The following is a 23,612-nucleotide window of genomic DNA, read 5'->3' as shown; positions in this document are numbered from 1 at the left end:
TCCCTCTCCCTCTCCCTCTCCCTCTCTCCCTCTCCCTCCCTCCCTCTCTCTCTCTCTCTCTCTCTCTCTCTCTCTCTCTCTCTCTCTCTCTCTCTCAGAATCTGCCACACATCCTCTCCGATGCTTTTCTAATCTGTAAAATGGGCAGTTCTGCCTAGCTGGCACACAGATAAATTTATTCCGGCTCTTGGAAAGCAGTCCCTATTTTAAGGGCTCTCCCCAGATGATTCTTGCCCATCTCCTCCAATCTCTTGGATGCCTCTCAGGCCTCCTCTGCTCCCTCTTATCTTTCGCTCCTTTGAGTTTCCAGTTGCCAGCATCCCATCATCCATGGTCCAGTTATTTGGTTTCATTAGAAAAACACCATGAGGCTATTTGATGCCAGCACCGTAGCAGTGGGAAGTAGGGGCCTTCGCTTTTGGTCACAGCCCCTGGGGTTTAGGAGCTATCTTTTTCATAAATTAAAATATGCCCTGTCTATGGGCCCCCAAAGAAGCAAGCCAGACAGTGTCCAGACAACGGTGGCATTTTCCTATCTCAGTATGAAGCTATAAGCCTGTCAACCCCGGTTCAGATTGAGTGCATGGGGAACAAAGGGTGTCCAGCTACCGACAGGCCTCAAAGAACAAAACACATTGTGAATGGATTGTTCTAACCAATATCTTTGCAGCTCTAGAAATCCTGGTTCTCTATGTAAATGACAATGCAGGTAGGAGTTCAATGCACCTCTCTTTCTTGGCTGATAACTGACTGCACAGTGGTGCCTCCCACACGAAGGGTTCCTTGCTTTAGTGCCATGACTGATCTCATTGCTGGGCATTTAAGGTTAACTTTCAAGACATTTTTTAAAAGACAAGTAAACATACTCCCCCCCACCACCACCATGGGAAAGTCACAACTGCATTTGTGAGGTTGCAAAAGAATAAAGTCTAGAAACGTATTGCCTAAGTTGAGTATGAGCATGTCACAACTCCGACATCCTAGGAAGACACATGTAAATGATTAGAAATCAAATGTCATCAACTTCACTGAGAAACCTGTGACATATCCACAAAAGAAATGACCTTGTGAGTCTCCTTAATGCTATTCTGAGGTTACCAGCAGCCATAATCAGGAGTCCTTCAGCATCAGCTCTGGTACTCTGAAGGCCTGTAGAGTACTAAGGATGGATAATTAGAGTCACAGAAATCCTTAACTACTCTTCTATACTTAATTACTATACAGTTACTCCAAGCACAGTTTTACATAAGTGGCACTTGATAAATTCTCATAGCGTGCTAATTCTACAAAAACAAAAGTTAAATTTAGGTATGTATGTATGTGTGGCTTTAGTCAGTGTTACAACATCACAGATTTCAGGGTGGGTAGGGGAGTATATAAGGTGGTCATCTTGAGTCAGAATTGCTGCCTGACTGATGGATTATAAAACAGCCTTCGTCTGTGACATGAATACTTGAAGCACTGGCACACAGAGTGTGTATGAGCACACACCTGACCACATAGATTAAACCTACCAGATTAACATACTGTATTTGGCCAATAAGTAACTACATCACTAAATTCGATCAAGTTTATACAAGGCAGAAAGTTTATCTTCCCATGGTTCATTTTGTAGAGTAAGTGCTTAACAAATGTTATTTAATAAATACAAATGAATAGTAAGAGAGGAAGAGGAGGAGGGGATTGGAGGAGATAGCCTTGGCAAACTTGTACTTCAACATTCAACCTTATGATAGTCAAACACAGTCTATGTGCCATCTTTTGAACTTATTCTCCTATTAATATTCCTTTTAGACCTGCTTCTCTGGCATGTTCCCTTAATGTATGTACATACAGGCTTGAACAGTACACTGTCTCCTTACAGACTTTCTCAGGAAATGTTTCTGGAGAGAACTTTCTGGACTACTGTGTAAATGTGCTGGAGGTAGATGGGTGTTGGCATGGATGGCTTCCTAAGGCTCTCCCAAGTTTGCATCCCAACCAACAGATGTCACAGTCCCGTTGCTCACCAAGAGATGTTATTTTAATGGTTGTCTGACTGAATGGCAAAGCTAGGCAAGTTGCTTTAATTCTTCCTTTACTTAGCAGCATGACTGCACATCTTTTCACGTCACTGCTGATCACTAAGGGAAGTTTTAATAATGGGGAATTGATAACAGAAAAGGTGACTTGGGCTCCTGTGCCTGATCAGCTGCCTGCCTGCCCAGTTACCCAACTGTCACGCTGTATCATTTGCAGCGAAGCACTTTGGTTGTGTGTGTGTGTGTGTGTGTGTGTGTGTGTGTGTGTGTGTGTGTGTGTGTCTTATTGGAAATTGAGTTTCAAGAATCTCAGAAGTTTATTGAAGAGAAGGAAATGCCTCGAATTTTTTTCCGTTTCATTGGCTATTGTGACGTACCCATCACAAAATTTCAAAGTGCCTGTGGTAAATGTTCTAGATAAAGTTGTTTTTCATTATTTGAAGGAAGTAATAACAGGTTTTCAGAAGGAAATATCCTTTCTTATACTTGAAACTCACGAAATCTGGTCTCTCGTGAATTGAATTTTGAAGAGGAAAAGGAGAAGAAATATTTTTCCTCACAACTCCATTCTAAGGGCACTGCTGAGCTCCCACGAGGATGGGCGTGCTAATGGCAGGCTGGGAGACTTGAATTTTAGCTGGAATTTTCTTTTTGTCTGTGGGACAAACAATTCATAGTTTAGAGTAAACATGTGAGACGCTATGGCTAGAGAGCCCTTAAAGTTGACAGATGAGAAAACACACATCAGGAATCCGAGTTACTGGTAGTGAGGTCACTGTGTTGATGAAATAGATCGAGCACTTTAGCCCTGTAAGTGGCATGTTCACCACCGCCACCCCCAATTTGGCTTGTGTCTGCTCTGCACTGTGTTTCAAAACCATCCCAGTTGCTGTACAATTTCTCGTTGGTTTTCTTACAATTGGTAGCTCTTTGGGGTTGCAGGAATTCTTCTCTAATCTAACCAAATTGTTCTGACTAAACCCTCTATTCCATTCTTTTGCAAGGCCTTCAAGAACTATACCTCAGAAGTCACAATTTTGGTGACGTGGAAACATTGAGACATGTCTTCTAGCTCATTTGAGTGTAACCACCAGCTCCTTCCTTTCTGCATTTCTTCATCGAACCCAACCTCATAGCACACATCCCCAAGCAAGTTTTCAGGTGTCTCATCATGGCAACATGGCTCTGGAGTTCAGAATCAGTCCCCTAATTACCCATGGCCTTTTGCAGCTATAGATCATGTCTGATGCAGCAATTTCTGTGCAAGAGAGTGCAGGAATACAGACATTTATATTAACGTATATGCTTAAATCTTACTCTTATAGACATCATTGTCAGATTGCCGTCAATCACATAGACAGCATTCTTCATTGAAATCACATATTAACCCTCAGTTCTACTCACTCTTCTTTCTGTCTTCTGGTTTAATAGTCTACCTGGCATCCAGTGACAAATAGTGATTCAGAACAGTAAAACAATCCAGGATTTCTGGGTAGAGCCCATCCTAGTTAGCTTTAACTATCAGCCTGACACAGCTGACAGTCACCCAAGAAGGGAGTCTCAGCTAAAGGATTGTCCATATGAGATTTTCCTGTGGGCATGTCTGTGGGATGTCTGTCTCAATTGTTGATTAATGTAGGAGAGCCACACTCTCCTACATGTAGGGTAGCACAACTCCTAGGCGGGTGATCTTGGGCTATGTCTGAAAGCTAGCTACATGTAAGCCTGCAAGTGTGCCAAGGAGAACCAATCCCCATGGTCTCTGCTGTTCTTCCTTGACCATGAGTTTGTTCCCCAGGACTGGAGTAGTGTGGGAACCCACTTAGGTTCTTTCTTTGACTCCCCTAAACTGTGGCCAGGAAGCATAACCAAATAAACTCTTGCCTCCCCAAGTTGATTTGGTCAGAGCGTTTGATCCCAACAGGACTCAAACTAGACCAAAGCCCATAGTATTTTTCATCACATTAGTTGAACTTTCCCCATTTAAGGGGAAGTCCCTACTAGCAAGGGAAGTCATTATATTTCCTCAAACTTACATACCATCAGGAGCAAGGATCCTGATCCCTAATCCTTGATCTCAGTTCTGTCTTACCGTCAGTATTTTCCCAAAAGGCTACCACTGTGGTCTCGTTCACTCATTGTGTTCACACAGTCATTTCCTGCTATGTAGCAGGCCCTAAACCCCTTTTAATGGGAAGGGAGGAAAAAGCACAAAAGTCCATGGCTTTTGAGTTTATATTTATCTAAGGGGTATGTTATATATTATATCATACTGTATACATTATATTAATAATGTAAGTGTGTTAATAAGTGTGTCCCTTGACAATTTAGACAGACTTTGAGTTCAATAGAGAAAATTTTCTTCCCACAGAATGATATAGTCTTTTTGTTCCTTGTAGGGCATTATACATTTCAAGATGCATATTGCAAGCTTACGTATAAAAAGTTTGATGTGCAGTTGGATGGGAGTAAGTAAGAGAGGAAGGTCTCTGTCAACTGAATGCTGTCATCAGAGATGACTCCCCAAAGTGGCAGTGGGAAGATGTTGACTCAGAACAAAAGGTGGATCAGGGATGGTAGATGTCAAGTTGGGTCATGCACACTGGCAGTCGGTGTCCATGGGTTTTGAGAGTACACAGAGTCAAATTCTCTGGTGGCCAGTAGAAGAAGATGAGAAGGATCCTGGGATCCAGGGACATTAGTGAGGTTTCAGAAGGACTGTTGCTCGCTCACCCAAGACACACAGAGACAGTTTTCTGTGCTCTTTACCCTGAGCCAAGATTCCATTTACTCTTAGATTGGAGTGCTGGAGATTTTGTAACCACAGATTGGGATTCAGAGAAATAAGTCATCTTGTTAGTATAGCAGGTGTAATTCAGGGCTGTGTTTGCGGCGCGAGGATAGGAATCTAAGTCACAGGATTATTCTGGAGACAGCAGTCGGAAGAAGACTCTGCCTCATTCTAATAAGATCCCATACTTTCACTGTGTCCAAAACTAACTCGCAGAAGGCACTGGAGGAAGGAGCCAGGCAAATCCTCTGACTGATGCCTGCTGGTGATGTAATTCAAGGTCACTCTCTGACCCCAGGTCCAACAGAAAACATGGTCTGGCTCAAGGAGAGACGATGCCCCGCTGAAGAATTCCCTTTTCCCATTTCAAGTGGAATCCGGGCCCTTGAGACTACTGTGATCTCAAATGTTTTGAAAACTCATTTCGTGGTGGTCTTAGAGCTTTCTAAATGTGTGAGATGCCTAAGTGCTGGTTTCCAGGTCTTTACCTAGCAGCCCTGCTTTGCTGGGTCTTCTCAGCACCCAGGAACATGTGAATTATGCCTAGGTGGAGCTTAGTACTTATAGCATCCACTCTGAGACGCTCCGGCCTCATTCTTCAGGGGTTCCCTTACTATGCCTCCCAGCCAAGGCAGAAGGGTTCGTCTGTGCCTGACAGTTTCCATCTTCTTTCTTGCTTTCTGTCCTGAGAGGCTCCATGCATGCAGCATGGCCCAAGTGCTATAGAGAGCTAGAATGGCCTTTGTGCAAAGAGAGAAACAAAAATTAATTAAACCTTCATTCTTCCTTCTCTTGTACTGCTGAAGGTCTGGGTACCACTAAGTCAGCAGTGTTTATGGGCCTTAGGAGAAAGAGACTGACAACCATGGGCAGACATGGTCTGTGCTCTGGTGCCAGCATTTTTCATGAACTACATCAGCAAATAGACCAAGATTAGACTCTTGGTTCTGAAACTTGGTGATGCTGAAGGTCGGCATAAATTATTCTAACGTGGCTGTTTCTTTCTTAGTAAGCTAGGGACAATACGACTTATTTGAAACACTGTGGTCAGTATGAAGATTGCCTGTGTAAAACCCCTAGGTCGGTGCTTGGCTCTGAATCAAGTGGATGGTATAGCACTAAGCAAACTATTCTCTGGAAATTTCTGTGTGTAGGAACTGCCACAAGAGCCCTGGACTTAGTAGACAGTTGTGTAATGCCTGTTTTAGTTCAGTCGCTGATTTGCATTAAGGTAAGGCTAGACTAGTAAATAATTCCAAATGTCTGGCTCTTTAGACATACTAGTATAGTTGGATGAGTTTCCTCTTTCATTCCCCTGGTATCAAGTGAACAGAATACCAGTTAGAAAGTCTTAAGCTGTCTTCTGCTGCCCTGCCATTTGTTTTAGCTAGGGCTCTTTAGAGTGTCTTGACATTAAGGTATCTGGCAAAGAGCAAATGTGTAGTCCCCCAGGCAGCTGTCTGAGCAAAGCTGTCTGGAGTGTGTAGAATCAGTATGATAACGCTTTGCCTCCAGTCTATAAACCGATGGTGGTTTACGGGCTGCTTGCCTATTAATCCTCTCTTTGCATTGGCCTCTGTAATGTAAGGGGATTCAAAGGAGGAAGGTCTCACTTCTAAGAGAATTAGAGCTGTGATGTGGACCCTCTGTCTGTCTGTCTTGTTCTCCCACCCTTTCTCTTGTTTTCCATTAAAATGTCTATTTTCAGAGAGAGTATTTTCTGAGCTAGTTATTGTCAACCTGACAAAAACTTGAGACACCTGGGAAGAGGAAACTCAATTGAGGAATTCCCTGCATCAGAATGACCAGTGGCGAATTTTCTTCATTGATTGCTAATGGATAGTCCACTGTGGGCAGTGCTATCCCTGGGTCACTGGCCCTGGGGTATATATAAAGGAAGGTAGACAAGCAAGCCAGAGAGAGCAGGCAAGCAAGCAGAGGTCCTATGTGGTCTCTACTTCAGTCCCTACCTTGATGTCCAGCCCTGATTTCCTCAGTGATGAAGTACCTGGGAGAGGAAGAAGAAATACTCCCTTCCTTCTCCATGTTGTTTTTGTTTACCACACAAACAGAAAAGTAGCTAGAATGTGTTTTTACCGTGGACGCATGTGCAGACTCCCAGTCTGCTATTAGTGACCATGAGCTTTAACTTGAGTAGGACCCGCTTGACTGAAGGTTGGCCCTCATCTCCAGAGTGCAGAGAGGGCTGTTTCAGCGGGACTCCTTCACTTTCGGTGGCCTTTTTTTGTCTTTCCCATGCTCGACATCTCTGGGTACAGCAACCCCTCCTCTGTTCTATCTCACTCTTGTAGCCCAATGCTGAGTGAAACTGAAGACCGCACAGTAGTTAAGGCATCCACAGAGATGAGGCTTCCTCACATGCAGAGGGGAGGGCCGCCAAGTGTCTACTAAGTGATTTTAGGAGAAATGGATGGTAGAACTCTGTCCATCACTCCATGGTTAAAGTAACACAGATGTCCTGCCACACAAAAGTTCATTGAGAGACCACTATACGGTGGTTGTTTTAGAATTGTTCTGTGAACAGTGACAAGTTGGATGAGGTCCCTGTCTTCATGGAACATGGTTTTGTTTTGTTTGGAGGAAAGTGTGTGAAGTAGAGATGATAATAGAAATGCATGCATGTATCATTTTTTGAAACTGTTTCTCAAGGCAGTTTTAGATTGACAGCAAAGTTTTGTGCTTAGGTTAATCCCTTTCCTCTCCTGGGACTTGGCTGGTAGGGAGATATTTGAATACTTCTCAAGGGCAGAAGGTCAAAGATCTCCAGGGCAGTCTACAAAGAGCCCTTGGAGTACTGGAGAAAAATAAATCGCAGGTGCGAAGGAAAATCTATTTCCTCTGTGTATGCTGATAGGACTCCTCCCACAGCCTATCACTTGGCTTCATCCATATCCCTTCATATAACTAAGGGCAAAAATTCGGCACTACCTAAAGTAATCCACAAAATTATAGTCTATGAGTAGTATACTCTGGACTCAACCCCCATGCACACAGGAGTGGCAGCACCACAAGTAGGTATCAAGTCTTTGAACCACGTGATGGTGAGGTAGCTATAGAGAAGGCCCCACCTTGCTATGCACACGTGTGGATAAAGAGTGCACAGTCCACACGTGTGCATAGCAAGGTGGGGCCTTTTCTATAGCTGCTTCATCATCACGTGGTTCAAAGACTTGATACCTACCTGTGGTGTTGCCACTCCTGTGTGCATGGCGGGTGAGTCCAGAGTATACTGCACACAAGCTGCCCTCTGCTGCTCTTGCTGTACAGAATGGAAAGGGTCTCCACAGAAAGGGTGAGCACCCTGGTCGTTTAGCCTATAGCAGTACTTTGCTTCCTGAGGAGAGGGAGTGGAGTGACTATCTCTTACTTACTCGTGTGTTTGTGCTTTGGTTCCTTCCCACAAGCCTGAAGTGAGAAATGTGTAAGAAACAGCTAGGTGTAACAGTCTAATATACTTACTGTCTTGAAGGCCAAGAGACTAATATAATTTATCTGGTTTTTATTTCAACCCTTAGATGACTCTGGCTTTAGTTTTTTCTTTCTTTCTTTTCAAGAATTTAATTGGGAACATTGCTGGTTAAGCCTGGGAATCTGGATTGTTCTAGAGTTACTCTGCCTTGTGTAGTACTGTGAACCATGTGTGACTGTTTAAGTGTGAGTTCATTAAAATTCAGTACAGAGCTTGATAACCGCATGTAACTACGGTGTTAGGCAGTGCAGACAAACAGTGCCATCCCCAAAGGAAAGTCCTGGTAGGCAGCACTGCCCTAGAAATCCCTTCCTCCGTGGGACCCTCCATGACAAAGTACAGAAGAAGGCTTTTAGCATGGATTGTAGTGATGCATGAAGAAATTCACAGGCAATAAAATAAGTCATAATATATAAAAAATGTAATTAATTTTAGCCATCTTGCAAATTAATTTATTTCATTATGATATGTATGTATGTGTATATATACACATATATAAATATACATATATACATATACATGTATATACACACACACATATATCACATATATATAAATATACATATATACATATACATGTGTGTGTGTGTGTATATATATGCCCCCATACCTCTAACTCACTCGTGTGTGTGTGTGTGTGTGTGTGTGTGTGTGTGTGTGTGCGTGTAATCACAGTTATAAAGGCATATATCTGGCCACTTGTCAACTATGTAAATAAAGGTAATTTCTTTTATTCATTGTTTATGCCAGCCTACACTGTTAGAATTAGCCCCAAATCTTACTACAATTAAAAAGAAAAATAAACTTGCCAAAATTGAGACTAAGGTGAGGAATGAGCCTCCTTGACCTTTTAGGAGCTTCAATTTAGGTAAAAGGAGACGAATTCTACATCTGCCCCTCCCATTCATGGAAGTGAAGTGACTTGTGAAAGGGAGAGGTGGCGTTTGTACCTGTGACAGCTAGTGTCCCTTACCAGCTTAGGTTGGTTTGTGTGTCTCTGTTCCAGCTCTGTTTGTGGTCCTCAAGGACAGCTGCTGTCTTCTATTCCTTTGGTCTCTCCTCCAGTACCTGACCCAGCACTTGATGAGCATTACTGACTGGCTGACTGACTGACAGATTGGCTGACCTTGCCATCACTCCTAGGTTTTATACTCTCAACGTGTTGAAATCTTGCCTGGTTTTGCTTTGGGTCTGAGAAGGCGGGTGCTTTCCAAATTTGCTGTTGGAAACCCATCCAACTGGAATACAGGGAGCATTCGTTGGAAAATGAGCTGGGCCGTCTCTAGGTTCGGACCGTGACAAAGATCCTAATGGAACTGTTCTCTTTAACTTGTTACTTTTATGGATGTAGCACCGGGAAGAGAACTGAGTTGACTGACCACAGCCCCCCACAGCAGTGTATTTGATGTCTCTGTTCTGGCTACCTGAGGGGAGTGAGCCGCGGTTAATGAAGGGGCACCTCCTTTCCTGGGTCACCTATTAAAGTAGTTAAACATGCTGGTAGGGACATTCTGGGTTTTGATGGGTTCTCAAGTCGATCACGGTCCCCAGGCAGGAATCATAGTCTTCTTTGCTCGCTCCTTCCTTAGGTCCCAAGTGGAAGATAAAGCCCAGAATCCTACGGGCTATTATCACTGGCTATATTTTGCTGTATCACAAACCTTTTAAACTTATACACATCACAATATCAGAATACAGATTGAAGCACATGACATTTCTGCTCCCTCTCAGAGACAGGAAGGAAGATAGGAAAAAAGAATGAATTAGTTTTCGTAAAAGGCCAGTGAGTGTCTCTGTCGATGCACCTGAATGATTGATGTTTCTGTTTGGAGAGCTGTGGGAGTTCAGTGAAAAATGCCTTCTCTTCATGGAAGGGTAATGTTACACTAAGGAGTGATACAAGGGGATTTATGGGTGACAAATTTGAACAGAACTAGTATGGAGCTATAGATAGTAAATGTCTGTTGTGCTCAGTAAGGAGACATTACATTCCAATAGGCCATGGTAATTATTTCTTCTTGATGTACCCGTGGTGCTTTTTCATGTGCCTGACTAGAGGGACCCAGAGTCAAGATCTGTCAAAGGGATGACCCAGGCTGACAGATTCAATTTCTGGTTCTTTCAAACCTCTTAGACTTGTTGTTCGGGGTCCCACTGAGGGGAACAAAGACATCATGGTACATGTTACTTCATGAAATGTCTGGGAACCTACGAGCCCATAATGTTCCATTTTCTTCAGTGCATGATATGCTTTTAAAATTACAATAATTCAGTCTTAATTCCCTACTAGCATTTACTGCCTGTGGTTACATCCATTCTTACATTTGTTGGTTGAAGGACACCTTGCCTTTTTCAAAATTTAACTCTATAACCAAATTTATCTTGTTTGAGAACTGTATTTTCATGGCAAAGTGATTGCACTTGAAATTTTATCTATTTTTCAAGTACATATAAAATTATATTATTAAACTATAGAGAACATAATTGGATGTTATATAAATGTTAACTTCTGCAACTTTTATACTTCAGTGTGACGTCACTACCACTAACTTACTTTACAGGTTAAGACACAGAGATTAAGACTATGCATTTGGTATCTATTTCTGTGAGGATTTGAACCCAGGCAGTTTTCACCATCATTCACATCTTGCCAGAAGTAGAACAAAAAGAAAACCAAAGATAAAATGTTTTGCTATCTCTAGCCTGTCCTTAGACTTCACAAGCAGATCTTCCTTTTGTGTCTCGCCTTCAAAAAGAGACGATGCCGGTATCGTTAGGATGCTTGGTGAGTACCAGGGTAATACAGTGTTCTGTGCTCTCCCCTTCTCTGATGCTTGGACATTTGGCCTCTGGTGTTCTCATCATTCATACTGTAATGACAATCTTGACAAAATATGTACTTCAGCAAAGTCTTTCAGGATTACTTCTCTGTCAAAGAGGTAAAAATCCATGGGTATACTTCCTTCTAGTTGAAGATAGTCAGGCACTTGCTTGAGGATCTGGAAAATGAAATCTTCTTTTCTTAATGTCTACAAAATTAAGCAGAGTGCTTCCTTCTCCAGCCTCACTTTAGCCCCAAGGAGAAGTCTTTGCCAGTAGAATGCATAGACTGTGAAATGTTACTGTTGTTTTAATGTCCGTTTCTTGGTTAGCTTAAAGATTGACTTCCTTTACTTCTGTCAGTTGCTTAAGAATGATCTGTTTGGGTCTCTGCCTATCTCATTTAACAACATGTAAAAGCCACAGGGAGTCAAAAACAGCAGCCACTACCTATGTTCCTCTGTGCTTTGATGCGAAATTTCCATAGACACAGCCTTAGTCTAAGCTGTGATGAATTACCTTCCCCCAAACCTCTTGTTAATATTTTCTATGGATTCTATATAAAATGTACACGTATAAAGGGCTGTACTTTAGTGTGTTGTCTCTGTCTTATATCATAAGCTCCAAGAGGATGAGGTCTGTGTCTTACTGGATGACAGTTGAGCATATTTTAAGTAATCTTTACAACAGCCATAGAGTTGGCCAAGGTAAACCATGGTAGCTTAAGGTTCCAGATGAACAGAGAAGAGTGTGTCTATACCAGGGCACATGTACCCAGTTCCCATGGTTTGAAGTGGGCTAAGAACCAGGGAGCACCACCTTTCCCCACTGAGAAGGTCTCAACCAAATCTTTCCAGTTGTAAGAAAAGATGCCTCTAATGGTGGAAGACACCAGGTTTCCAAAGTCATGTGAAGTGGTTCTATGTTCTATATTAGGTAGTATCTCCAGAACAAACCGTAAGGCATTTCCTCTACCAATCCCCTTGTCTTCTTTAAAAACAGAATCATAATGTCAATAATGACTGACATTTCTGAAGCACTTTAAAACATCACCAACGAACTTCCTTATCTGGGGATTCAGTCAGTGTGCGCAATAGCCCCGTGCAGACAATGACATTCACCTTCACAGCTGAGAAGCACAATGGTAAACAGCTTTGGAAATCAGCAGAACCTCAACTCCCCGTCAGCGGAGTGTGGAACGAAGATTGCATTACTACATTTTCAAAAGCATATTACACGCTCAGGAAATAATCCATTGATGCACACTGTCGTGGAGCCAAGAGAGAGAAGGGAAAGGGACAGACTTGGGGAGGACGTAGAGAATTATAGACAAGGAGCAGGTGGGGATGCAGGAAAAGCATCACTGACACCCAGAGCAGACGAAGGGAGATGCAGCACGGTTATCAGAGGGTTGGTGGGGTCTTCAGCATTGGGATGTCTCTCCTCATTTAGTGTCGTATTATTTATTCCCTTCCAGAAGGTTTCCCTTTTCTCTGCAAGGAGCAGCAGCAGTAATAGTGAAGTGGGTTCCAGTACATATAGCTGTGGCAGGCTATGAACCTATTTAGAACCACGAGGAGATTAAAGTGCTGGAAAGGTGGATAGATCGGTCTATGCTGGGCTTTGTATTTGTGCCGGGCATGACTGAGGGCATTCTAGGGGGCTGTGTCAAACACCAGGATGGACTGAAATGCAAGAAGAGGAAGTTAAGATGCGTGTACATCCCAGTGGGAGGGATGAAGATGCGAGCATTTCTTTTGAAAATAGTCACAAGCCGGCAAGCCTTGAATGCAGCCCGTCCAAACACACACTTAGAAGACTTCTCATGTGCTCCAAAGTGCAAGGACATTTTGACAAATTGTTTAGCTTTGGCATACTCTCTGGGTAGGGATGGTTTCTGCCCTTAAATAGCTCATCGCCACGTTTATATTTTCAGGATTCTATGGCCAGTTGCAGACATTCTGCCCCCCGAATTACCCTGATTCCCAAAGATCGGTGCCATCCAGCAGCTCCTGCAGTATGGTGCCTTCCTTTGAGGACTGTCTGGTCCCCACGTCCATGGGTCAAGCTGGTTTTGATGTTTTCCACAGAGCCCTCTCAACACACTCAGGCATCACAGGTGGGTGTCTGTGCCATAACCAACAAGATGAGGGGCTGGCTGCTTTTCCTGGGTCTGGCAGGGACCATATGGAATCCACTCGAACTGCCCCTGAGATGCCTGCCTCCCATCTGTACCTTGCTCCCTGACTCTCACCTTTTCCCAGTCTGCTCAGGGGGCATCAGTTCTCCCTTAGGCTGCCACAGTTCCTCCCATAAGCCTCCCAGTGTGCCTTCTTCTGGTACTGCTTGCTAGCCCACGTGATGAATTGTGCCACTTTCTTGCTACAATATCTTAATGGTGTGCAGTCTCATCAACCGCACAGATGGGACATCGAGGCTCACATGACTTTTCCTAGTCAGGGTCTCCACGCTGCCTACACATATCTTCCCTATATTTACCCTTACCCTGGTGTAAACTCACTCTCTGATCTCACCTGTCTTCCTTTCTTTTTGCCTTTGCTCTGTTTCCCTCTTCGGGAATATTCTTTACTGTCTGTGAATCCCATTCTCTCCCTGAAACACTTTTTCTTCTGCGAAAGGCCTATTTTGTGTTAAGGCACACTTTAGCCCACTCCATGCAAGCTAGCCTCTTCTCCCATTTTGTTCCCTAAGGACACACCTAGAAGAACCGAGCCACAGTTCCTCTCTAGCTCCCAGCAGCACCTTGCCGGCTAGCCGCGGAGGATGCAGAGTGCGGAACTCACTGTCTGTGTTCTTTCTCTTCCAGTGTACGATTTGCCTTCAGCTTCCTCGAGCCTCTTTGGTGAATCTCTTCGCAGTGGCCCCGAAGATCCCACGTTCTTGCAGCTCAGCGCTGTGGACCGCTGTCCTAGCCAGCTCTCCTCTGTGTATACCGAAGGCTGAAAGCTCCCAGGCTTCTCCTGCACATTTGGGACCTTTAAGTGACTTGTCACCTCTTATTTTCATACTCTCGCAAGCCGTGTGAAGAACGTCAACCAAATCCATAGAGCCAGTAGGGTCACTAGGACTATGGAAGGCAGGACTGGACGGTCAGACCTGGCTTTTCAGAAATGCTCGCATCTCTACCAACTTCCCTCAGTTTGCTGGGCCAGGTGACCAGCAGGAATTTCTTTTCAAAGGGAATCTAGAGTCTCACTTTTAAGGATGCCTGTTACTTCCAGCTCTCAAAAGACACCAATGAATATGCATGAATGGGATGCCCCTTGCTAAAGACTCTCAGAGGAGAAGACAGCCTAGGTACCAGAGGCAAAATGTGCTGCCTTGCCCGTGTTTTCTCATGAGACTGATGCACAGCCATGAACCACGGAGGGGGAAATCCATGTCCAACACCCGGTGTGCCTCGGACTCTCTCAAACTCTGGCTTTACTATTTGTCTTACATAGCCTGTGCTAACTAGTTGCTTCTCAGTGGCTTCTCCAATGGCAAAATAAGGTTTTATATTCTGTAACCTTCTTTGTTTTTGAACTTTAAAGACTTGCTATTTACATCTACTTTTAAAGGAAAAATATTTAAAGGTTTATTCTTTTGATAGACGTTATTACCAGTTTAATCACCTCTGGCTACATGTATTTTTACCACAGATGCAGCTCTTGGTGGCCTAGCTTTACGGTTCAGTAAAGGTTATCTGAGGGAAACAGAATAGTTCGCGCGCGCACGCACACCCACACACCCACCCACACACACACACACACGCCTGCCTCCAGGATTATTGCAAGAATCCTCATATGCTGGGTATAGGGGCATGCATCTGTAATACCAGCATGTAGAAGGTACTCTGAGTTGAAGCTAGCCTGGCCTACACAGTAAGTTCCAGTCCAGTCAGGGGTAGATAGTAAAACCTTGTCTGAAGAAAAACCCCCTCTCATGTATGATTGCTCAGTGGTTCTACTTGGAAGCCTTTTCATTTGAAGGGATCATGCACGGCCTTTGCTCCATTGCTCTGCCTGGGACAACAGTAGGACACGCTGAGTCACATGTGTGCTTGTTCAGAAAGCCAAACTCAGGGCACCTCTTTTTGTTGGTCATTCCTTGTGCTTTTGCCCACTTCCCTAAGGTGATCCAGTCATCAGCCTGTCTTCTACACTGCTCTGCTCCATTTATACATCCTCGCTCCCTTTTTCCTGACTGTGGTCAGACACGCTGACGACCCACCAAATGCTACCAACTCCTGGGAAGGTTCAAAGAAGGCAGGCAGTGTTTTGGAACTCTGCTTCGAAGGCCTGGCATTTTTTTCACAGAGCATAAAACTGTGATAAGCCTAAGTAAGACATAATTTTCTAGTGACATTTTTAGAAAAACACTTCAAAAGGCCCTGTGTCCTAAGGAGAAGGATACACAAATAGGCCAGACTCGGGGGGGTGGAAGGACCTGGTCAGTTCCAACATTCTGGTTCACACACATTTTAGATTTTTTTTTCTCTTTAAAAATGTTTTAAATAGTACTAAAACAAAATTCTTCCTGAAACTGGGCTCATTATCACTTTCAATGAGACAGTTAAACAGCTCGGTGTCAGATGTGGGTCTTGCAACTGCTTGTTTCCTCATAGACAGTCCTGTGAGCCTGGCCCCAAATCAGAAGGGCTCCACCTCATGCCCTGCTTCATTCCAAGGTGGCATTGAATGGGGCAGATAAAGAACCCAAGAGGGGAGTTCTTTCCCTTTTTGGTGTTTTTTGGTTTGGTTTGGTTTTTTTGCAGCACATTGGTTGGCCTGGAGTTACTGAAGAGGCCATGTTCTTGAGGAAACTTAGGCAAGCATCTAAGTCAAAAGACTTCAGATTCTCTTTGTTAGTCTGAGATTTGAGGAAGGAGCCCCTGTATTGAGCTTCCTCTGCAGGTGAGCTCTTAGGCTGCTAGAAACTACCACCCTTCTAGAGCTTGTGTGTTGTCACACTTGGTCACACGTACTCTGACACTGGCTTATTCGATAGCAACCCTCATTTGACCTTTGTCACACTCTAGAAAGGAAAGAGACCACACTCTTGAGGGAGGAGTCTATCCATTCTTAAACCCTGAAGCTTTTACAAGGCACTCCCACCACATTCCGTACAGATGATGAGGAAGGAACGGGAGAGGCACCATGGTTCTTACAGCCAGTCCTCTCTACTCTGGCTTATGGATGGCATAGCAAGGAATGGGGCCACAGGCCATGCATGACTTCTCTCCCTGCAGTGGAGACATGAGACCTGGGAGCCAGGCTCTGGACTCATGGTAGCTTTCCAAGTGACATTGCCTTTCCTGGGTCACCTAGGTAGGAGGGATCCACAGAGAACCTGATGTCATCGGGGCCTTCTTACTAGGTCAGATCTCTAGGCCAGCCCCAGATCCAGCTCCAGAGGGATGTTCTTGCTGTCAGAAAGTGAGTGGAGCTAGGCCCTGTGCAACCCCTCAAAGACCCTCTTAATATATTTCTGAATAGCCACTGCTCTGGGGTAGAGTCATGACACATACTGGGTCCTTCAGATTGTGCAAGCTGGCTGTCCTTAGGCTCCAGAATGTCCCCTCAGCTTGAAGCGCGTTCTTCGCTTGCGTTGGCCTTCACATGAAGTTCCGTCTGTGTTTTAAAACATTGAAAACAGAATTATTCCCTGCCATTCCTCGCCCTCTTAGTCCTCAGGGGTAGCCATCTTCATAAACATCCAAATGCAAACTGTCATTCTGTTTTAAAAACAAAAACACACACAACAGTAAGAACCAGAGCTCCTGAAAACACACACAACACAAAGTTAATTGTTTTATTCCATAAAAAAGGGTCAGTATGACTTCATCCATCGTCATAATTCCCTAAAGGGATTGCTTCAAAGTGTCACTTGTAATGTACCCTATGATCAGCCCTTAAATACTGTTTAAGCGTTCCCTGGCCAAGTGAGATATGGTCCCTTACATGGGTCTCCACCACATGGCCCAGGTGATTCTTAAGTGAAAAACAAGGTATTTGGTTGACCACAGCAGAAAGTCTCCTGACAAGAGTGTTGGTCACATTCAGTGTCCTCAAGTGACCATCTGCTAAATGTACTCATGCACGCTTAGAACAGGGCTAACCTGTCTCCCTGTCCCAGAACTCGTGCCCCCATCCCGTCCCCTTTATTGCCTGGAAGTATTGACAATGTTCAGTTTTATTATTTGGTGTTTGATTTGATCTGACTGTTTAGATCAATGTTGTTATTGCCGTGGATAGAGTAACAGAGACAGAGAAAACCAAACTCATTGGAGAAAATGGCGCGTGTTAAAATGAAGAGATTTATTGTGTACAGACAGAGGAGCGTCCTCTGTAATGTTGCTGACATAGAGCACTTTGGGGGGAGGGGAGAGCGGAAATCTGTTTTCTATAAATCACGTAGGCCCTCGTACATTGTTATATACACTCATGTAGAGAAACGAGCTGCATCGATCATACTGGATACGGGGCCGGTTTGACTGTAGGGGCACATGTGGTGCTTATTGTCGTAAATCTTTTAAGGAATTAGGTACACTTTTTTCTATTAATATGTATAGTTTTACGATTTGTCACAGTTATGTTTCATATAATCATAAGTTATTTTGTCTTGTTTCATGAAGTCCTTTTTTTTTTAATGTCAAAAGTAAAATGAAGGGATTGTGTACTTGGCAAAGAATAAAACTGGAACTAGAGCCTGCCCCTCCCGCCTGAAGCGCTCCTTCGGCGCTGGTTTAAAACAATGGTAACCAGCGTTGTTTGTTTGTTTGTCTTACTGTTCTGTCACCAGCCTCCTCTGGATTGGGGATGGTGATTATAATTAAAAGCAAATGGGAGGGGGTGTCCAAGGCCAGCTTTAAAATGCCGCATCGCTCTGGGCCAGAACTGAAGCCTGGATTTAATTATAGATATGAGGACGAAATGGCAGTAAAAATGAATGTCTCCCCGAATCCTTTACATGTTGGGAGTGCCCATAAATAAAACATGAAGTTTTATTTCATCACATTTAATTAAAGCTTTTATACATGTTTTATTGGTTATTCTATTAATCCACTTCACAAACTGGATAAATGTGTGCGAGGACTGGGGGCTTATTTGTGCGCGCTCAGTGCAGCGCCACATCACGCGCCAGTAATGCCTCTGGCGCTTGCTACCCCAGGTGCAGGGCTTTCTGCGTGGTTGCGGTGGGAGCGGCGGGTTTTCAGGTCCATTTTCATAAAAGCCTTTGGAGAAAGACACGGCAGAATCCCTGATGCCCTGTGGGAACAGTGGTTGCTGCCCTGGTGCCCTGCTTTTAGGAGGCTACCCAGGACCTTGCTACACTGTGCCGCCTCCACACCATAGTCCTCAACCTCTGGGGCAATATCCTGTGTCTCAGACACTTATGATTCATAACGGTAGCAGAATTGCCATTATGAAGTAGCGATGAAGTACTGTCATGGGTGGTGGGGTCACCACAACATGAGGAACTGCGTTAAAGGCTCGCAGCCTTAGGAAGGTTGGGGACCGCTGATCCATACCCATTGCATCAGGGATGGTGGTCAGTATGGTTTGACCCCCACTAGTAGCCTAGTAGCCAAGCACAGGAACTTAGAGTCACCATGTCAACAGAGAGGATTAGCACCTGCCTGCAGTTCAAACACTTGGGAGGCAGAGTCATGGTTGTGAGTTTGGGGCCATCCTGGGCTACATAGTTAGACGCTGTCTTAAAAGGAAATGCTCTTTCCGAGAGAAGCCTTTGTACAGAGCTGACTCAATCGCCACTTAAGATGATTTTAAGGAAGCTAGACAATGGCTGAGTACCTTGCTGGGTCCCTTGAGGTCAGAGAGCAAGCACGTGACAGGATGAAGGGTTGCCTCAGCTTCCCTAAACAGCAGCTGCTGCGGATGGGACTTGTTCCAACCCCCAAGAGGACAGTTTGGCAGTAGGAGGGAGAGTTGGGGGTACGTAGGTCCTGTATCCCAGTGATGACCTTCCTCTGCCAAGAGTCTGAAGTCAAGGATGTCTCGGATGCAAAATATCTATAACAGTACATTACTCACATTGTCCCAAACTAGAAATGACCAACTTACCCACTGAAGAGTGAAATGAACTAATAAACCTGGCCTGAATGATGTTTTTAATGACACTCTACAAAGGTGGGGACAGGATCAAAGTCACACACAGAAGCCTCCCAAACTTGATGAAGAAAAAAATGCAAAAATGGCCGCTGAGGACGACTTTATCAGAACAGCTGCTTTAAAGCGAACAAAACTTATTTCAATTACACAGTTTAGGTGGCAGTGCCTGCTACAAAGAACAGCAAGGAAAACATTTCGTGACTCTGGGAAGGGCTTTGGGGACACAGAGCTGCTTGGGGACCGTGCTTCATCTCTCTGCCCAAGTGCTAGGGTCCCCAGGTGTTGGCTTTATAATTATTTTACTGTGCATATATATTTTACAGTTTTTACTTCAGCTATCAGCAAACACCAAGCCTTTCATCCCCTACCCCTGGGGTCTGTAACCTGCTTCTGCCAAGAGCTGGGTGGTGTATATTTTATATGTGGAGGGCTACCTGGTCTGTCTCACCTACTCCACCATCGTAGTTCAAAGCGACTGGAGACGAGGCCCAGGCGCACAGGCGTGGCTGCTTTCCTATGAAACTTTATTGCTGGATGCAAATCTGAAACTTCCCCCTCATTTTTAGACGGCATCATTAAAGAAAAAGAGTCCAACCATTTCAAAGGTTTTTTTTTTAAGTACTCATAATTCACACGTTGTACCTAAAAAAGGGAGGGAGGGAGTGAAAGTGGGAAACAGAAGGGGAGGGAGAGGAGGAGAGGGGTGGAGGCAGGTAGCAGGATTTGACCTGTGGGCCACAGTGTCCTCAACTGAGAGAGAATCTGCAGCCTGTCCCATAAATATCCAAAGAATGCGGCAGCTTAGTCCTCTGGTACCTAGGGTCCTGTTCCTAGAAGGAATCTAGGACTTCTATTGATTGAGCTTTTCTTTGTTTGGATCTCGGGTTCTGCTCTCCTGGGAGACAGATGAACGCTGAGAGCCGGGGAGCCTTTCAACTTGATCTCTGGATTTAACATTTTTAATAAAAGAATCTGGGCGTACAGAACTGTGTGAGAACTGGGAAATGAGTGCCCATTCTTTTCAAGCTAACCAAACATTTGCTGGATGTTGGCAGCCATAGCCATCCTTTCCCCTCTGAGATGCTGGGATGTTGTAAGTAATGGATTCCTTCATTTTACTCAGGCCACGGTGCTTATGAGAAACTGGAACTGCCTCAAAACCCGCAGGCGGAAGAGCAATAGGTGCCTGTGAGGGAGGGAGATGCAGCCCAGTGGTAGAGCGCATGCTCTGAACAAGACCCTCCCTTCCAGCAGTAGAAAGCCATGGTAGCAAAGTCAGAGAATTACTAACCACTGGGGAGTTCCAGGTAGACAGACCTCGCATATGAATTCCTCACCACCACCACCACCTATCCCTCACTTCTGGCCCCAAAGCCCTCTGTTTTCCCATAATGCCTAGCTTCCTAATTCCAGAACATACTGACAATTTGCAGTAAATTTACCCAGGCAAATGTGGACATTTCTCCTTGTATCTCTAGCCTGTGGCAAAACCAGAACTTTACAAAACTGGATTTTCTCAAATCCAGAGTCATTTGCTTAGTTAATACTAAGTCCTCATTAGCAGGTCTTCCTGCTAGCTTCAGATAGTTTCGTGGGCTTGAGTTTGTGGATCATATGGTGTTGAGAGCAAAATATTTGGGGTATTTGGGGCAAAATAGCTCAGCTTTTATTGTTGAGTGAGAAATGTGATCAGAGAAAGCCTAAAAGAACTGCCAGTCGGCTTCTTTGATGCAGGAAACGGGTTATTTCCTCTCAGTCATTAATGTGTTCATTCATTTTTACATGCGACATTTATTGTATATCAACTGTATATAAAATAAAATGACATGACTCATCTTCAAAGAACTAAAGATTATAAGACTCAGCCATAGAAAGTACCACCCAGGATTTTTTTTATTTTTCTTTATTGGATATTTTTTAAATTTACATTTCAAATGTTATCCTCTTTCCCAGTTTCCCATCCATAAACCTCCATCCCATTCCCCTCCCCCTGCTTCTATGAGGGTGCTCCCCCACCCAACCACCCACCCCTTCCTGACTCCCTGCCATGACATTCCCCTAAGCTGGGGGGTCCAGCCTTGGCAGGACCAAGGGCTTCTCCTCCCATTGGTACCCAACAAGGCCATCCTCTGCTACATATGCAGCTGGAGCCATGGTTCTGTCCATGCATACTCTTTGGATGGTGGTTTCGTCCCTGGGTTCTCTGGTTGGTTGGTATTGTTGTTCTTATGGGGTTGCAAACCCCTTCAGCTCCTTCAATCCTTAAAAATACGGAACAAAGCTAGACTCCAGAGAGCCAAATAGCCCTATTAAAAATGGGGTACAGAGCTAAACAAAACATCCTCAGCTGAGGATTATCGAATGACCAAAAAGCACCTAAAGAAATGTTCAACATCCTTAGTCATCAGGGAAATGCAAATCAAAACAACCCTAAGATTCCACCTCACACCAGTCAGAATGGCTAAGATCAAAAACTCAGGTGACAGCAGATGCTGGCAAGGATGTGGAGAAAGAGGAACACTCCTCCATTGTTGATGGGATTGCAGACTGGTACAACCATTCTGGAAATCAGTCTGGAGGTTCCTCAGATAATTGGACATTCCACTACCTGAGGACCCAGCTATACCTCTCCTGGGCATATACCCAAAAGATGCCCCAACATACAACAAAGACACGTGCTCCACTATGTTTATAGCAGCCTCATTTATAATAGCCAGAAGCTGGAAAGAACCCAGATGCCCTTCATCAGAGGAATGGGTTCAAAAAATGTGGTACATCTACACAATGGAGTACTCAGCTATCAAAAACAATGACTTTATGAAATTCATAGGCAAATGGAATGAACTAGAAAATATCATCCTGAGTGAGGTTACTCAATCACAGAAAAACACATTTGGTATGCACTCATTGATAAGTGGACATTAGCCAAAAAGCTCAAATTACACAAGATGCAATCCACAGGCCACAGGAAGCTCAAGAAGAAGGATGACCAAAATGCAGATGCTCCCACTCCTTCTTAAAAGGGGGAAAATATCCATAGGAGGGGATATGGAAGCAAAGTTTAGAGCAGCAACTCAAGGAATGGCCATTCAGAGCCTGCCCCACATGTGGCCCATATATATACAGCTACCAAAACTAGATAAGATTGATGAAGCTAAAAATTGCATGAGGAAAGGGACCAGATATAGATCTCTTCTGAGAGACACATCCAGAGCATGTCTAATACAGAGGTCAATGCTAGCAGCAAACCACTGAACTGAGAACAGGACCCCCTTGGGGGGAATTAGAGAAAGGATTAAAAGAGTTGAAGGACATTGAACAACATGCCAACCAACCAGAGCTTCCAGGGACTAAACCACTACCCAAAGACTATACATGGACTGATCCAGGGCTCCAACTGCATAGGTAGCAGAGAATAGCCTTGTTGGGGCCTTAGTGGAAGGGGAAGCCCTTGGTCCTGCCAAGGTTGGACCCCCAGTGCAGAGGAATATGAGGGGGGCAGTAGGTGGATGTATGGGGACAATACCTGTATGGAGAAGGGAGAGGGGAAGGGATGGGGGCTTATGGATAGGAAACCAGGAAGGGAAAATACCATTTGAAATGTAAGTAAAAAATATATCTAAATAAAAAATTTTTAAAACATATGTAACACTTCACAAATTTGTGTGTCAACCTTGCACAGGGGCCATGCTCATCTTCTCTGTATCATTCTGATTTTAGTATACATGCTGCCGAAGCGAGCACCAGGGTTTTTTTAACATGCATTTTTTTATGGGACCAGCATGACTCATGGCTGCAGTCAGTGCCCTGGATGAACATGCTAGAAAGAAGAGGAGGGTTACTACCAGACCTCCACAGGTAAAGTGTGGCCCTCCGCCACACAAGCAAATTCACTAAAAAGATAGCAATGCAATCTTTCAAGTAATAGGTCAAATGCATAATTTAGAAGCACCAAGTGCATAGAGCAGAGCTGAGGGGAAATTCCAGTAAGAAGGGGCACCCAGCTACCATTGATTGCCTTTGACTCAGTGGATGCTGGGTAATTAAGAAACCGTGCAAAGCTCACAGAAGAGGGGCCCCAAGTCCCTGCCTAGAGAAGGAAGAGGTGGAGTCAGAATTGCTTTGAGAGGTAGGGGTGTGGGAACTAGTCCTGAAGGGTGAATAGCCCTCCAGTTGGCAAGTGAAGTCACCCAGCATACTAACCGAAGGCATGGAGATGGCTCCCTCTCTGCTCAGGGTGATTCTTCCATGACCGCTGGCCAAGAGCTACAGCCCTTTCCACACAGGCCTGCAGGATTCAGGGCACTGCCCCTCTAACAGCAGCAGGTGGCAGGTTCCTAGTCACTAAACACAGC

General features: G+C 44.4%; 1 protein-coding gene and 1 non-coding gene across 3 annotated transcripts in view; one reads left to right on the top strand and one right to left on the bottom strand.

Moving 5' to 3' along the window:
- Glis3 (GLIS family zinc finger 3) overlaps positions 1-18,165 on the top strand; it is a 423,182-nt gene extending 405,017 nt beyond the window's left edge. For both annotated transcript variants that reach the window (NM_001432483.1, NM_001432482.1), the window contains 2 exon segments: positions 13,059-13,241; positions 13,950-18,165. In NM_001432483.1, the coding sequence (NP_001419412.1) occupies positions 13,059-13,241; positions 13,950-14,086 (320 nt within the window). In that variant the 3' untranslated portion in view covers positions 14,087-18,165.
- Positions 18,166-22,894: 4,729 nt separating this feature from the next.
- Positions 22,895-23,001, bottom strand: Rnu6-613 (RNA, U6 small nuclear 613). Its single transcript, XR_015656833.1, has one exon. It is a non-coding gene; the product is annotated as a U6 spliceosomal RNA (small nuclear RNA).
- Between the last annotated feature and the right edge of the window lie 611 nt (positions 23,002-23,612).

This window comes from Rattus norvegicus, chromosome 1, assembly GCF_021556685.1.
Source record: "Rattus norvegicus strain SHRSP/BbbUtx chromosome 1, alternate assembly SHRSP_T2T, whole genome shotgun sequence".
NCBI lineage: Eukaryota > Metazoa > Chordata > Mammalia > Rodentia > Muridae > Rattus > Rattus norvegicus.
The sequence above is the reverse complement of the archived record's forward strand: the minus strand, read 5'-3'. Positions and strand labels throughout refer to the sequence as shown.